This window comes from Equus przewalskii, chromosome 32 (genome assembly GCF_037783145.1).
Source record: "Equus przewalskii isolate Varuska chromosome 32, EquPr2, whole genome shotgun sequence".
NCBI classification, from domain to species: Eukaryota; Metazoa; Chordata; class Mammalia; order Perissodactyla; family Equidae; genus Equus; species Equus przewalskii.
Window position 1 is genome coordinate 25,896,530 of NC_091862.1, and position 12,936 is coordinate 25,909,465.

The 12,936-nt window shown below is 41.3% G+C and overlaps 1 protein-coding gene across 2 annotated transcripts in view; it reads left to right on the forward strand.

Annotated features, from left to right (window-relative positions):
* The window catches only part of TXLNB (taxilin beta), a 43,902-nt gene that overhangs the window by 8,075 nt on the left and 22,891 nt on the right, over positions 1-12,936 (forward strand). The window contains exons 3-4 of one of the 2 annotated variants that reach the window (XM_008518389.2): positions 2,913-3,004; positions 8,607-8,777. In XM_008518389.2, the coding sequence (XP_008516611.2) occupies positions 2,913-3,004; positions 8,607-8,777 (263 nt within the window). The remainder of the gene's footprint in view (positions 1-2,912; positions 3,005-8,606; positions 8,778-12,936) is intronic. The other variant, XM_070603167.1, reaches the window with a different exon arrangement.

The following is a 12,936-nucleotide window of genomic DNA, read 5'->3' on the forward strand; positions in this document are numbered from 1 at the left end:
GGGAGAAGAGAGGGGCAGGTGTGTATCCGCGACCAAATTTTAGCTCCAAAGTTCTAAAAGGTAATTTTGGAAGAAAAAAAGCATAGTTTGGAACGCTCATTAAATCTGCATATTTTTTCACCAAACTTATTATAAAGTTATCGCTAAGCTAAAAGTTTAAGAAAAATCGTAGTCCACATTTCTGTGGCTAATTTCATTGTTTTCACTTAAGGTTTTTAATTTCTTTGACGTAAAAATAATTCCTTTATAGTCGACACCCCCGCAGTCGACAACTATGCGGTGGCCGCAGCCGCGCATCACAGGGTTGCTCTCGCTGCACAGGTGGTTCCACGTTCGTGTAGAGGCCAAACCGAGCATCTGGCCAAGTGGTGCCCTGTGCCCACCACATGCCTCCCCAGCTTTAACGGGACTTCAGTTCTGTCCCTTGCTTTACGACTAATCTCACAACCACATTGCTTTAGAACGACACATTAGGAAGAAGGCAGGTCATCCTCTCCCAATAAAACGTCCCTCAGTGAAGTCGATTTTTCCTCTTGTGTCTGACACTGTCGCCAAATGGCCCCATTCCCGTGGAATTGTAATTACAGCCTTTCTGAGATGATGAGCAAGTCTCTTCGTCCATTCCCTGCCTCCACAGTAAGCCCACACAGCGCTGCAGTCCAGCAAAGTCAGTGGAAGCGTAAAAACTAAGCTCTCTGATGACACATATCTATGGCTGCCACACCTGCCTTTCTCCAACTTCTTGGGTTTTTTGTTGAAAGGGGAACTCATTTTTGAAGGATAGATTGATGCACCTGAATGTTAATCTACACAAAATAACAGAATATGGGAGTAGAAGGAGACCTCAGTGAGAGTGACAGTTTTTTAAAAACCCTCTTCTCACAGTTAACAAAAAGGAGAGAAGATACTTCATGTGGAGAAAAGAGACCACCGGCCTCCCTCCGGGGTTCCGCCCCCGAGAGCCGAGAAGGACACGGCGCGCAGCACAGGGCGCGGGCGGGCGCCGTCTCCAGGACGGGAGCCGTTTGATTTACACGACGGCGTGTGCACCAGTCGGCTGTGTCTTGTTCCGTTATTACCAACATCCACTGAGCACTTGCCATGGGCCAAGCTCTGTGCTGGGTCCTGACCCAAATCTGATCAGCAGTACATCTCTTGTCTTTAAATTATTGTCGTTAATAGATGACCCTCTGGCTCAGGAGGGCGGTCTTCATGTGGCACCTTCCACAGACGCTGGACAAGGGTGACCGGGGCGCGTCCATCCCTGCTGCTGGAGAAAGAGCTGCAGCACAGGCCCGGGGGCGCGGGGCAGCCCTGAGGCTCAGTCTCCAGGCCGCGTGCTGGGCCACTTGGAGAGCTGGAGGGGGACGGCTGGCCCCACCTTCTCCCCTGTCTTGGGCCACGTCTCTAATCTGAACTGACTCCCTGGGCAAAGATAGACACCACCAGCTATTAGGAATGAGGTCATTTTTTTCAAAAAAGTTTCCTTTGATTTCTCTAGATTTCCTCGGCATGGGAGTGGAGGGACTTAGTGGTTTCGGGCAAGCAGACACACTTTGGAGTCAAGCCTGCCTCTGACAGTGCTAACTATGTAACTTGGTGCTTTTCTGGGCCTTAGATTCCTAATCTATAAAACTAACCAGTTGTCTGGATGTTCTTTTAAGTTCCTTCTAGACCTAAAATTCTTTGATGCCATTAGAGTCACCAAATTTGGCAAATAAAAATACAGGAAAGCAAACGAAATTTGAATTTCGGATAAATAATGCATCATGTTTTAGTATAGTCACGTGCCGCATAACGATGTTTTGGTCAATGACAGACAGCACGTACAATAGTGGTCCGATAAGATTAGTACCATGCAGCCTAGGTGTGTGGTAGGCTGTACCACTGAGGTTTGTGTAAGTGCACGCAGTGATATTCCCACAATGGCGAAATCATCTAACCATGAGTTTCTTGGAAGGCTTCCTGGTCATTAAGCGAGGCATGACTGTCCAAGTGTGTCCTATGGCCTGTATTCCATGGCAACTTTAATTCCGTGATATATCTACCTCTCCAGGATGAAAGCAAATATTCCAGCAAAGGGACAATGACTGTTGGGATAAAGGTTGTCAGAATTGTTAATATTCTTAAGCAAATTTATATCAGGAAACATGGGCTTCGCTGTGTGACTTGACCTCCCTACTCTGATTAGACAGAGAGGTCGTCACAGATAGGTGAGCAGTAACGCAGGAATGGGAGAAAGGAGGGCCCTGGAGGCCAGACTGGCCACAGAGACACGAAGAGTCCTGTCGCAAAGGCACTGCGCGTCTGGGTTCCATCTTCCCTCCACACTGACTTTAGTCTCTGCTTGTGGGAAATATGATCAGTTATTCCCACCCAAATCTCATGGAACAGGCTCATACACAGAAGTGAATTATTCCCCCCCCCCCCCAAAAAGAGGAAAGAGCTACTAAAAGAAAAAAACAGACAAACAAACAAAAAGATGGACAGACTGTCAAGCTTCTCTGCTTTGTGCTGGAATTCTGGCAACTCCATGTGTCATATTTTCAAAATATTCACAATTATTTTGAATATTTAGACTATGGAGGGAAGTAACAAGAATGGATTCTTGGGATGAAAATTTGGGGACTACTGTCACAGCAGACATTTGTTGAGAATCTGGCATGAGCCCAACACTGTACCACACATTTTCCCAGACTTCTCAGCCAATCCTCACTTCCTCTGTAAGAGAAGTGTCATCTTTTCTCAGAGGAGAGGAAAATTATATCTGAGGCTCTGAGAGATTAAGTGGCTTGGCTAAAGTTAGATGGTAATTAGCAAGCAGACAATTTGAGATTCCAGCCCGTATAATCTGACTTCAAGTTCAACACTTACTTTCAAAAATATCTTTATGATTTTTGTTTTCTTTTAAGGCAAAGAAGCCAACCTACTAATGCAAAATCTGAACAAGTTGCAAACCCCTGAAGAAAAGCTTGATTTTTTATTCAAGAAGTATGCTGAACTGGTAAGATCCTTGATTAGCTATTTTTTTTAATTTTTATTTTTTGAGGAAGATTAGCCCTGAGGTAACATCTGTAGCCATCTTCCTCTACTTTATGTGTGGGACACTGCCACAGCATGGCTTGACAAGTGGTGCGTAGGTCCACACCAGCGTAACCCCAGCTGCCAAAGCAGAACATGCAAACTTAACCGCTGCACCACCAGGCTGGCCCCTGAAGAGCTCTTTTTGTCAGAAATATTCAGGTTCTGATTAGAGCCAAGAAAGGAGGCTGTTAGTTTTCAGGTCCATCATTATAGGCCATGGCTGGTTAGTTCAGACAAACCAAAGCTGGAATCAGAAAAGCAGAATTTTTTTAAAGGAAAAATGAGACAGAAAACTGAGGAATAACAGCAAAAGGAAGAAAGAGGACAGAGTTGGAGTCTACTCCACCTTCGATTACGTGTATAATTTTGGGGACGAAAGAGAAGTATAGGTAATTAAAAATTGTGGATATTTAGAAGTTCTTTTTGGCTTTGCAATAAAAGATAAATACGCTTGATGTGAAAGCAAACTTTCATTCAGTTCTTGTGCCCAGGTGTTTTGAAGGGGGTCCCCTCAGGAAGGCCGAGCGTTGAGTTAATCCCAGCCCTCAACTTGTGACACAATCTCATTTGATCTTGACAACTTCCTCCCTCCCTCCCAACCTTCCTCCCTTCCTTCCTCCTTCACTCCTTTCCTCCTTTCCACCCTCCCTTCCTTCCTCCCTCCCTTCTTTCTTTCCTTCCTTCCTCCCTTCCTTCCTCCCTCCCTTCCTTCTCTCTTTCCTTCCTTCCTTCCCTCTTCTTTTTGAGCTACATTCTTCTCCCCTCCCCCAAAATGGCAAGGCCTTTGATGCGGTTGTTTCGTGCCCAGTGCTAGGTCCTCCCCACACAGTCTCTCTCTCAATCACTTAGGGCCCCTGGGACGGAGGGAAGCCCTCCCAGGCACGAGAGAATCCGTGGGCCACTTGGAAAAAACAGAAGGGTTCAGGGAAGCCAGCATATCTGGTTTCATGAACCTCATGAAAACTCACTAAAGGAGCTAGGCCTGAGGTCCGTGCACCACCCCAGGGTGTATGAGACCCACAGCTGAGACATGGCATCCTCTAAGTGGAGCTGGGCAATGTACTTCTCTCACATTTTTGCTTCCTTTCTTTAAAAAAATTTTTTCACTTCTTTCTTTTGGAGAAGCAGTGACAGAAGAATGCAGCTTAAGTCCACACACACAGCACAACAACTCCTCCTGGCAGTCGTCAGCCTGCTCCTGAAGGCAGGGTCACCTGCAGCTAAAGGAACTTAGGAGTCAGGGTCTTCCACTCGCATGGGCCCCTCTGAGGCTCAGGACATAATTCTCTTTTCTTAATTTTGTTTTTTGTTTAGTGTTTTTTAAAAGAAGTTCTCCAAAACTGAATGAGCTTCAGGCCCCAGGAGCCCTCAGGTCCCCGGTTGCATCTTATCCCTGCTGATGGAGTAGTTTTCACTCTGACTTTATCCTGTAATCCCTGTTGGTTCTTTCCTTTCTTCTTTTATCTTGATGCCTCCTGTTATGCTGAATTGTCATACAACAGACCCAGAGAAATTCTGAAACCTTGAGTGACTGGCTGATTGCTTAACTCTGCTGACAATACTTCTAAATTGTTTTTTAATCACATAAAACACATCACGATAGTATAAGAAAAATGCTGAATGCACAACACAGGTAAAAATGTCTCTAGTCCCATAGTCTAAAACACAGCTTTCCAGTTTCTGCTATGTGTACAGATGCCTTTCGTTGGAATTACCATTGTGAGGTCCATGTAATTCGGTGTCTGATTTTCTGGCTCGTGTGGCAGACATCTTCCCATGCAGTTTATAGTCTTCATGATTATATTTTCTAAAAGTGATTTCATTTTCCATTAAGTGGCCGTATCTCCTGGTTCTCTAATTTGGGGACGTCTAGATTCCTTCCAATGTTTGCTTTACCAAATATTGCTACAGTGAACATTATCTTACATTAGATTTGTTCCTTCTCCTTTTTTATGATTTTAGGAAAAAGTTCCAGAAATAAGATTACTAAATCAAACAGAATGAAGGCTTTTTTTTTTAATGACCATGTTGCTTTCCAAAGAATGATAGAAATTTATAAAGAAGTATCAGTGGACCAATTTTATTGCAACTTGTTTAATATTGGCTATTAACCACGTAAGAAAATTTCAACGCCATAAAATGTTAGGTGTCAAAGTAATATTTTTCCCAAAAATATGGCCCCCGTTTTCACCTGTCCATTCTTGCTCTTTTTGATATTTTCCACATCATTTTCTCTTTGCCCCTTCAACTTATCTACTCATACCTAGGCCATTCATGTTCAGTTTCTCGTGCCGTATTCTGTATTGGCTAGACTGGGGAGCATTCTAGACTAGCAAAGGAAGCCACTCACGGTGCTGCAGCCCCATAGCAGTACATCAGAGCAGGATCCCTTCTCCAGTCTTGCTGGGAGCCAGGGCTGTTCACCATGGTGTCTGGAAACTCTCTGCACCTACTCCACCTCCCAGCCAAGCAATCGCCCCACAGAGGGTGTTTTTCCAAAGATTCTACTCCATTCAAGCCTTGCTTGCTGTACTTTGGCATTTGTATCATGCCCTATAATAAACTTCAAAGCCCAAAAGATCATTCTAGAAAAAATGAATTGGAGAAAACTGACCAAAAAAACCCCACTACATTTCCTCTTCAGAAAGGAAAAATTATGAAGAATTTCAAACTTTTACTTGGAGACTAAAACCTATTTCCCTGCTCATTGATTTGGATATTAATATAGAAAGTGCCTGAAATAAAAGTGTTAACACAGAGTAAGTCACCAAATTCAAAGCTGTGAGTCACTGCCACTCGTGCTCACTCATCCTCATAGATTCTGAATCCTGTAGGATTGCCTACTATGGTATTCATTAATAAATAAGGACACTTCATGACTAAACTAAGAAATGACCTGGAAGAAATGTTTTTGCAGATTTACTCAATTTTTATGTAGTTACATCACTAATACTATTCTAACTTTGTACTTGGCATTAGTTTTGCTCTTTTAACTTAATAACAAAAAAAAAAGCGAGAACAACAGAAATTGCAGATGAAAATCCTATATGCCTGTTACAATTGTACAGAAGAACCATGTCTAAGTGCATTACTAAATCACAAAGCCAGCATTTTACTGAAGTTGATTCAGTGGCAATATGCTTGCTCTCATTCATTAAGAAACTCCATATGCATTCACATATATCTGAAGTACTGGAAGAAAATGAGCCACGCTCTAAAAAAAAATTATCAGAGAGTTAAGAGTTTTTATTTAGAGCAAAGCAAGATAGACATAGCTAAATTTCAAACGTGTATGATCTTGCAGTAAAACTAGGACTTAAATGGTTGATGAGCAAGCAGAAATCATCTCTTCCAACGTGGGAAACACAAGTTAGATCTCCTCCTCCTGACGATCAGATAAACTCACAGAGGGCAGTGTTCCCCAAACAGAGGCAGTTTTGCCTACCATGGGACCATAGGCAATGTCTGTCTGGAGATATTTTGGATGTCAGAACTGGGGAGTGCTGCTGGCATGTAGAGGGTAGGGGCCAAGGATGCTGCTAAACAGTCTAGATTGCACAGGACAGGCCCCCATGACATAGAATTCTCTGACCCATTACGTCAATAGTGCTCAGACTGAGGAACCCTGACACATGATTTAATCTTCAAAAGGTAAAGTCTAAACTGTAATGGCAGTAACAATAATGACAGTATATAAATATCCGGGAATACAATAGGTCATTTAAAGTACAAACATAAGCAAAGAACTTTCACCACTAACTACTAACTATGGTACAAAATGAAAGGACCTCATCTATTCTACGAGCAGATTAGCACGAGAAATATATAATAAAATATTGATTTTCCAATTGAACCTCAAGAAGGATGTCAATTTCAATCAATATTTATAGTAATATTGGCCTAGTTTTTCCTGATGCTAATTCTCACTAATAAGTAAAAATTGTCCCATAAGTATGAGGAGTAGAATATCGTGTATGAATATCCCAGCTTAATATGGCAAGGATATTATAATGTGTCCGTTATAAAATGGACATATCAATGTGGCAGGAGGGAGAAAGGAAGGGAGTAAAATAAGATATGAACTGAAGACAGTGTGACAGTCCTGTTCATCTAGTTCAGAAAGAATAAATGCTTTTTCAAGACAGGGAAACTGAGACACTTATCAGGGCCCCTGTCGTGTGTGTCTCCACTGGCATCAGGCTCTGTGAGGCACGAGGAACACCTGGGGTCCAGAAGCACCCAGGGGCTCCCCAGGGCTCTTCCTCTCCAGGAACCAATAAGGCCATGATTAGGACAAGTACCTACCCACTTAGACCCCATGAAGGCACTCAGGGAACTGGGTCCAGTGAGGAAATGGCTCTGGACAGAGGGCTACCAGCTGCACATGGCTACACTGATTGACAGGCTGAGACCATCGCCCGAGTGTATGCTCATCTCTGGTGGCTTCTGGAGGTTGATCCCCAAACTCTCCCACCCCGATGAGAATTCCATAAAAATGTTGCCAAATTTAGCAACCAAAAATACAGAATGCCAATTAACTTTGCATTTGAAGTAAACAAATTTTTTCGGCAAAAGTATGTCCCATGCAATATTTTGGATATACTTTGGTAAAAAATCATTCCCTATTTACTTGAAATTCAAATGTAACTGAATGTCATACATTTTATTACACAACCCTACCCCAGAACTTTAGCATCCCACAATGGAAAGTCCAGTGGTGCACTGGTTTCATTTTCCATGCTGTCTCTGATCCTTCAGTTGTGGCTGCTGGAGGAGGGTGAGAAGAGGCCCCACCTGGGCTTGGCAGAAACAAGTGTCATGATTTATTTACCAAAAGCACTGAGGTTGCGGGGTGGGGGGGCCGTAAGGCATGTTACAGATACTTGCCATTCATGCTGCTGAGTTGTGCAGTGGCCATTCTGAAGCTTTGGTGAAAAATCATCAATGCTAGATAGTACTTTCTCTCCTCTCCCTTTCTCACAACCCACACCCAAAGCCCAAAATTATAAAGAGGATTTCATCTTCTGTTTACCAGGAGCCTGCCTTTCTCTTTTCTATTTTTACAAATAGTTGCTATAAGCTTGTTTTGAGTAAAAATTGTGAGAACTAACTGTGAACCTGCAGACACACTGTTGACCTTTGCCCCAAGGCAAGGCATTATGGGGAACTCTGGCAGTTTACACATTCTGAGACACGCCTTTCTATATTGACTGGCATCGCTGAATAGACTCAAGAAAGATAAAACTATTTCTAGGCCACTGAAAAGAAGCCCAACGTAGGAAGAGAGCAACAATGATAGTGATGATGAGGAAAAACCTATGAAAGTTACGCCTGAAAAACCGTATCTACAACTACTCCAAAGGTGACATTTGTGGGTTCATTTGATTCCAGAGGGACAGTCATAAGAGCAGAACTTTTCCAAACAACCGAGAGCAACTTGAGGCATTTCCTCTTTTGCTCCTTTTCTGTCAACTCAAAAGGGAGTCCTGCCATTTCCTTCCTCTTTGCACCCTCACCTCTAGCTGGATGAACATCGCACTGAGCAAAAGAAGCTAAAACTCTTACAAAAGAAACAGGCACAAATCCAGAAAGAAAAGGACCAGTTACAAGGCGAACACAGCAGAGCTGTCCTCGCCCGAAGCAAGCTGGAGAGTCTGTGCCGGGAGCTGCAGAGACACAACAAGACTCTGAAGGTATGTGTCAGCACAGGTGTCCGCAGAACACACTTTCTTGCATGCTGCATAGACACAAGCTTCTGCTAACCATGGGAAGAACATGAATTTTAGAATCACAGAGACTTGGGTTCAAATACTAGCCCTGCCGTGTGCTCACTTGCGACCATCAGTAAATTGTTTTACCTCCCAAGCCTGTTTCCTCCGTAAAATGGAGACTGTTGCGACTTCACTGGGTGGTCTGGGAAAAATTAAATGAGGTCACATATGTAAGGTGCGAGATAGTAGTACCTGGCACAGAGTAGGCCCTCGGGAAAATGTGTGCCGCCCCCTCTCCTCCCACTTTTTCTTACGTTGAGTTTGTCTTGTTTTGTTTTTAAGGTAAGCCTTTGTTCTATTCTTTAAATTACAAACTTGGAAAAGTTCAAGATTTTTTGTATGAAAATGAAATCTGCATGACATGAAATAAAATGACACAAAACTAATTGACATAATAAAGCAAGATTAAGAGCCAAAATGTCAATAGTCAGCTGAAAAAAGAAACTACTGGAAAAACACTGAGGCTCCTCAGATGTAATTATTCAATCTAAAAATAATAGACTGATCTCTTCACGCAGTCTGCGTGGGCTTCATCAATCACAGCATGAGCCTCTAGCAGTGTGGCTAATTCAACTACACGCAGACATTAGCTCCATTCAAGGAAGCAAGATGCCGAGTTCTCCGAGATAATTCTGCATGTGTCTACAATCCCTTTTCCAGTTGGAGATCTTAAAGCTTTCAACAAATAAGAATTAATTAGACACCAATATTCCTGCGAGATAGTTATTACATCTGTTTAAAAGGCGATACTTTAAGAAATAGAGAGATTTTGATCATTGCTGAGCTTGTACAATGGAGTTAAGAAGAAAAATACAAGAGGACAGTGGCTCCTCACATTCCAGAATTGGTTTTGATGTCTGGGAGTGGGAGGCCAGTGTGGTGAACCCCAACTCTCAAACTGTGAGTTGTAGGAGATGAGCTTCTGGCATCTCTTCAGCCTTTGCACTAGGGACAATGAAAACCCAGGTCAGATGGGGTCTGGGATGGAAGCGTCCTCCTCAGCTCAAGGTACATATTCAATAATAGGTTCTATGTTTCTATAAATCTGCTGGCTTTCAGGAGTGTGTATAGTAAAGAGCTAGAAATTAAGTCAACAGATATATCAACAAAGAGATTTAAGGAGTGGGAGGGTGTGTCTGGGCCTCTTTGGGTCTCATTCAGGGACCGAATGATGGCAGTGGCAGGAGACCCTGTAGATAGAGCCACACACCCTCAGTCCTGGTTTACAGTTAGGAACATTGGAATTAAGAATCCTTATTATTCCAGGAGTTGTGCTACCTGCTTTACACGTTATCTTATTTAATCTTCACAACAACCCTGTGAGGATCAATATCTCCATTTTATTGGTGAAGAAACTGAGACTCAGCAATCCAAAATCTGTTGTCCAAGGTCATGCATATTTTAAGTATCAAAATCAGGATTTACATTCAAAATATTTTCTAATTTTCCTTCTGATTTTTTCTTTGACTTGTGGATTGTTTGGAAGTTTTGTTTAATTTTTTTTTTTTTTTTGAGGAAGATTAGCCCTGAGCTAACATCCGTGGACAATCTTCCTCCTCCTGCTGAGCTAACATCTGCGCCCATCTTCCTCTATTTTATATGTGGGACCCCTGCCACAGCGTGGCTTGATAAGTGGTACTAGGTCTGTACCAGTCCACCAAAGTGGAGCACGCGAACTTAACCGCTGTGCCACCCGCTATGCCACCAGGCTGGCCTCAAGAAGTTTTGTTTAATTTTTATAGCCCATCATATATGGTCTATCTTAATGAACATACATGGTACTTGGAAAAAATGTGTGTTCTTCAGATGATAGATGTAATGTCGTGCAAGTAACAATTAGCTCTAGAGCATTTATGTCTTTACTAAATTTCTGTCTGATTGCTCTATCAATTGCTGAGGAATGGGTGTTAAAAACCTCCTAGTATAATTATGGAATTGTCTACTTCTCCTTTTAATCATGTCAATTTTTGCTTCATGTACTTTGAAGCAATGGTATTAGGTATATACACATTTATGATTGTTATGTCTCCTTGATGAAGACTTTTTTATCACTATGAAAGGTTCTTCAGTAATAATCTTTATCATGATGTCTACATTATATGAAGTCAATATAGCCACTCCCGTTTTCTTACTCTCATTGTTTGCATGGTACATCTCTTTCCATCCACTTATTTTCAACCTGGGTCTTTATATTAAACTGCATCTCTTAGAGACAGTGTAGAGTTGGACCTTGCTTACTTTCTCTCACTGTATCTGCCTCTCAATTAGAGCACGAGTCTATTAACATATCATGTAATTATTAGTGTGGTTGGATATATGTCTACCATTTTATTGTTTATTTACTATTTGTCACTCTGTTTTCTGTTCCTTTGTTCTTTTCCTGACTTCCTTTGGATTATTTGAATGCCTTTAAAATTCTATTTTAATTTCTCTGTTGGATTTTTAACTGTACCTCTTTGCCTTTATAGTGGTTGCTCTGTGATTACTGCATACATTCTTAACTTTTCATAGTCCACCTGGAGTTAATACTTTCACGTAATTTCACATAATATATTGAAGCATTGCAACTAAATAGGTCCATTTACTTCCCCCTCCTCTAACCTGTAACTGTGATGAGTATTACCTTTATGTACATTTATAAGGCCCGTGAGACAACGTTATAATTTTTTATATATAATTTTATATATTTTATATAATATATATAATATATATAATTATATAATATATATTATATATATATAATTTTGTTATAATTTTTACTTTAAACAATCATCTGTTTCTTTAAAAATTAAATGCAAAAACTGTTTTTATTTACCCAGATATTTACCGTTTCTGATGTATTTTATTCCTTCAGAAGCTTCAAGTTTTTCTGTTTTGTCTCATTCCCTTCAGCCTGAAGAACTTCCTTCAGCATTTCTTATACTACAAGTCTGCTGGAAATCAATTATCTTATTTTCTTTTCATCTTTAAAATGTCTTTCTTGGGGCCAGCCTGGCGGTGCAGCAGTTAAGTTCCCACGTTCCACTTCAGGGACCTGGGCTTTGCTGCTTCGGATCCTGGGTGCGGACATGGCACCACTTGACAAGCCATGCTGTGGCAGGCGTCCCACATATAGAGTAGAGGAAGATGGGCATGGATGCTAGCTCAGGGCCAGTCTTGCTCAGCAAAAAGAGGAGGATTGGCAGCAGATGTTAGCTCAGGGCTAATCTTCCTCAAAAAAAAGAAAAGAAGAAGAAGATTGGCAACAGTTGTTAGCTCAGGTGCCAATCTTTAAAAAAAAATGTCTTTCTTTTGCTTTTATTATTGAAGACTATATTCACTGGATATAGAATTCTGGGTTAACAAGGGGTTTTTTTCTTTTCTTTCTTTCTCTCAGTCTTTTATAGATTCTATATTCTGGCCTCTATAATTTCTGACGAAAATCAAGAATAATTTGAATTGTTGTCCCCTTATATGTGATATGTCATTTATCTATTGGTCTTTGGTTTTTAGAACTTTGACTGCTTTATGCCCAGATGCGGTTTTCTTCCTATTTATTCTTCTTGGGCATTTGCTGAGTTTCCCTTATCTGTAATTTATGTCTTTCACCAAATTTGGGGGAGTTTCCGCCATTATTTCTTCAAATATTTTTTCTGTCCCAGTCTCTCTCTCTCCTTTCCTTCTGAGATTCTAACTCTATTTGTGTTAGACCTTTGATGTTGTCTCACAGGTCCTGAGTCTCTCTCCATGTTCTTCACCAATCCTTTCTCTCTTCTATCTTCAGATTAGATAATTTTATTAGTTTGTTATCACATTCACTGACTCTTTCCTCTGTCATCTCTATTCTAAGTCCATCCAGTGATTTTTAAATTTCATATTTTGTAACTTTTAACTCCAGAATTTCCATTTGATTCTTATTTACAGACTGTTTTTCTCTCCTGAGATTTCCCTATCTTTTCATTCATTGAGATAGTATTTTCCTCTATATCAATGAGCATAGTTATAATACCAGTTTTAAAATTCTTTTCTGATAACTGCACTCCTGGGTCATTATGGAATAGGCCTTCTCTGATAGTCTTTTCTTTTGAGAATGGGTCACATT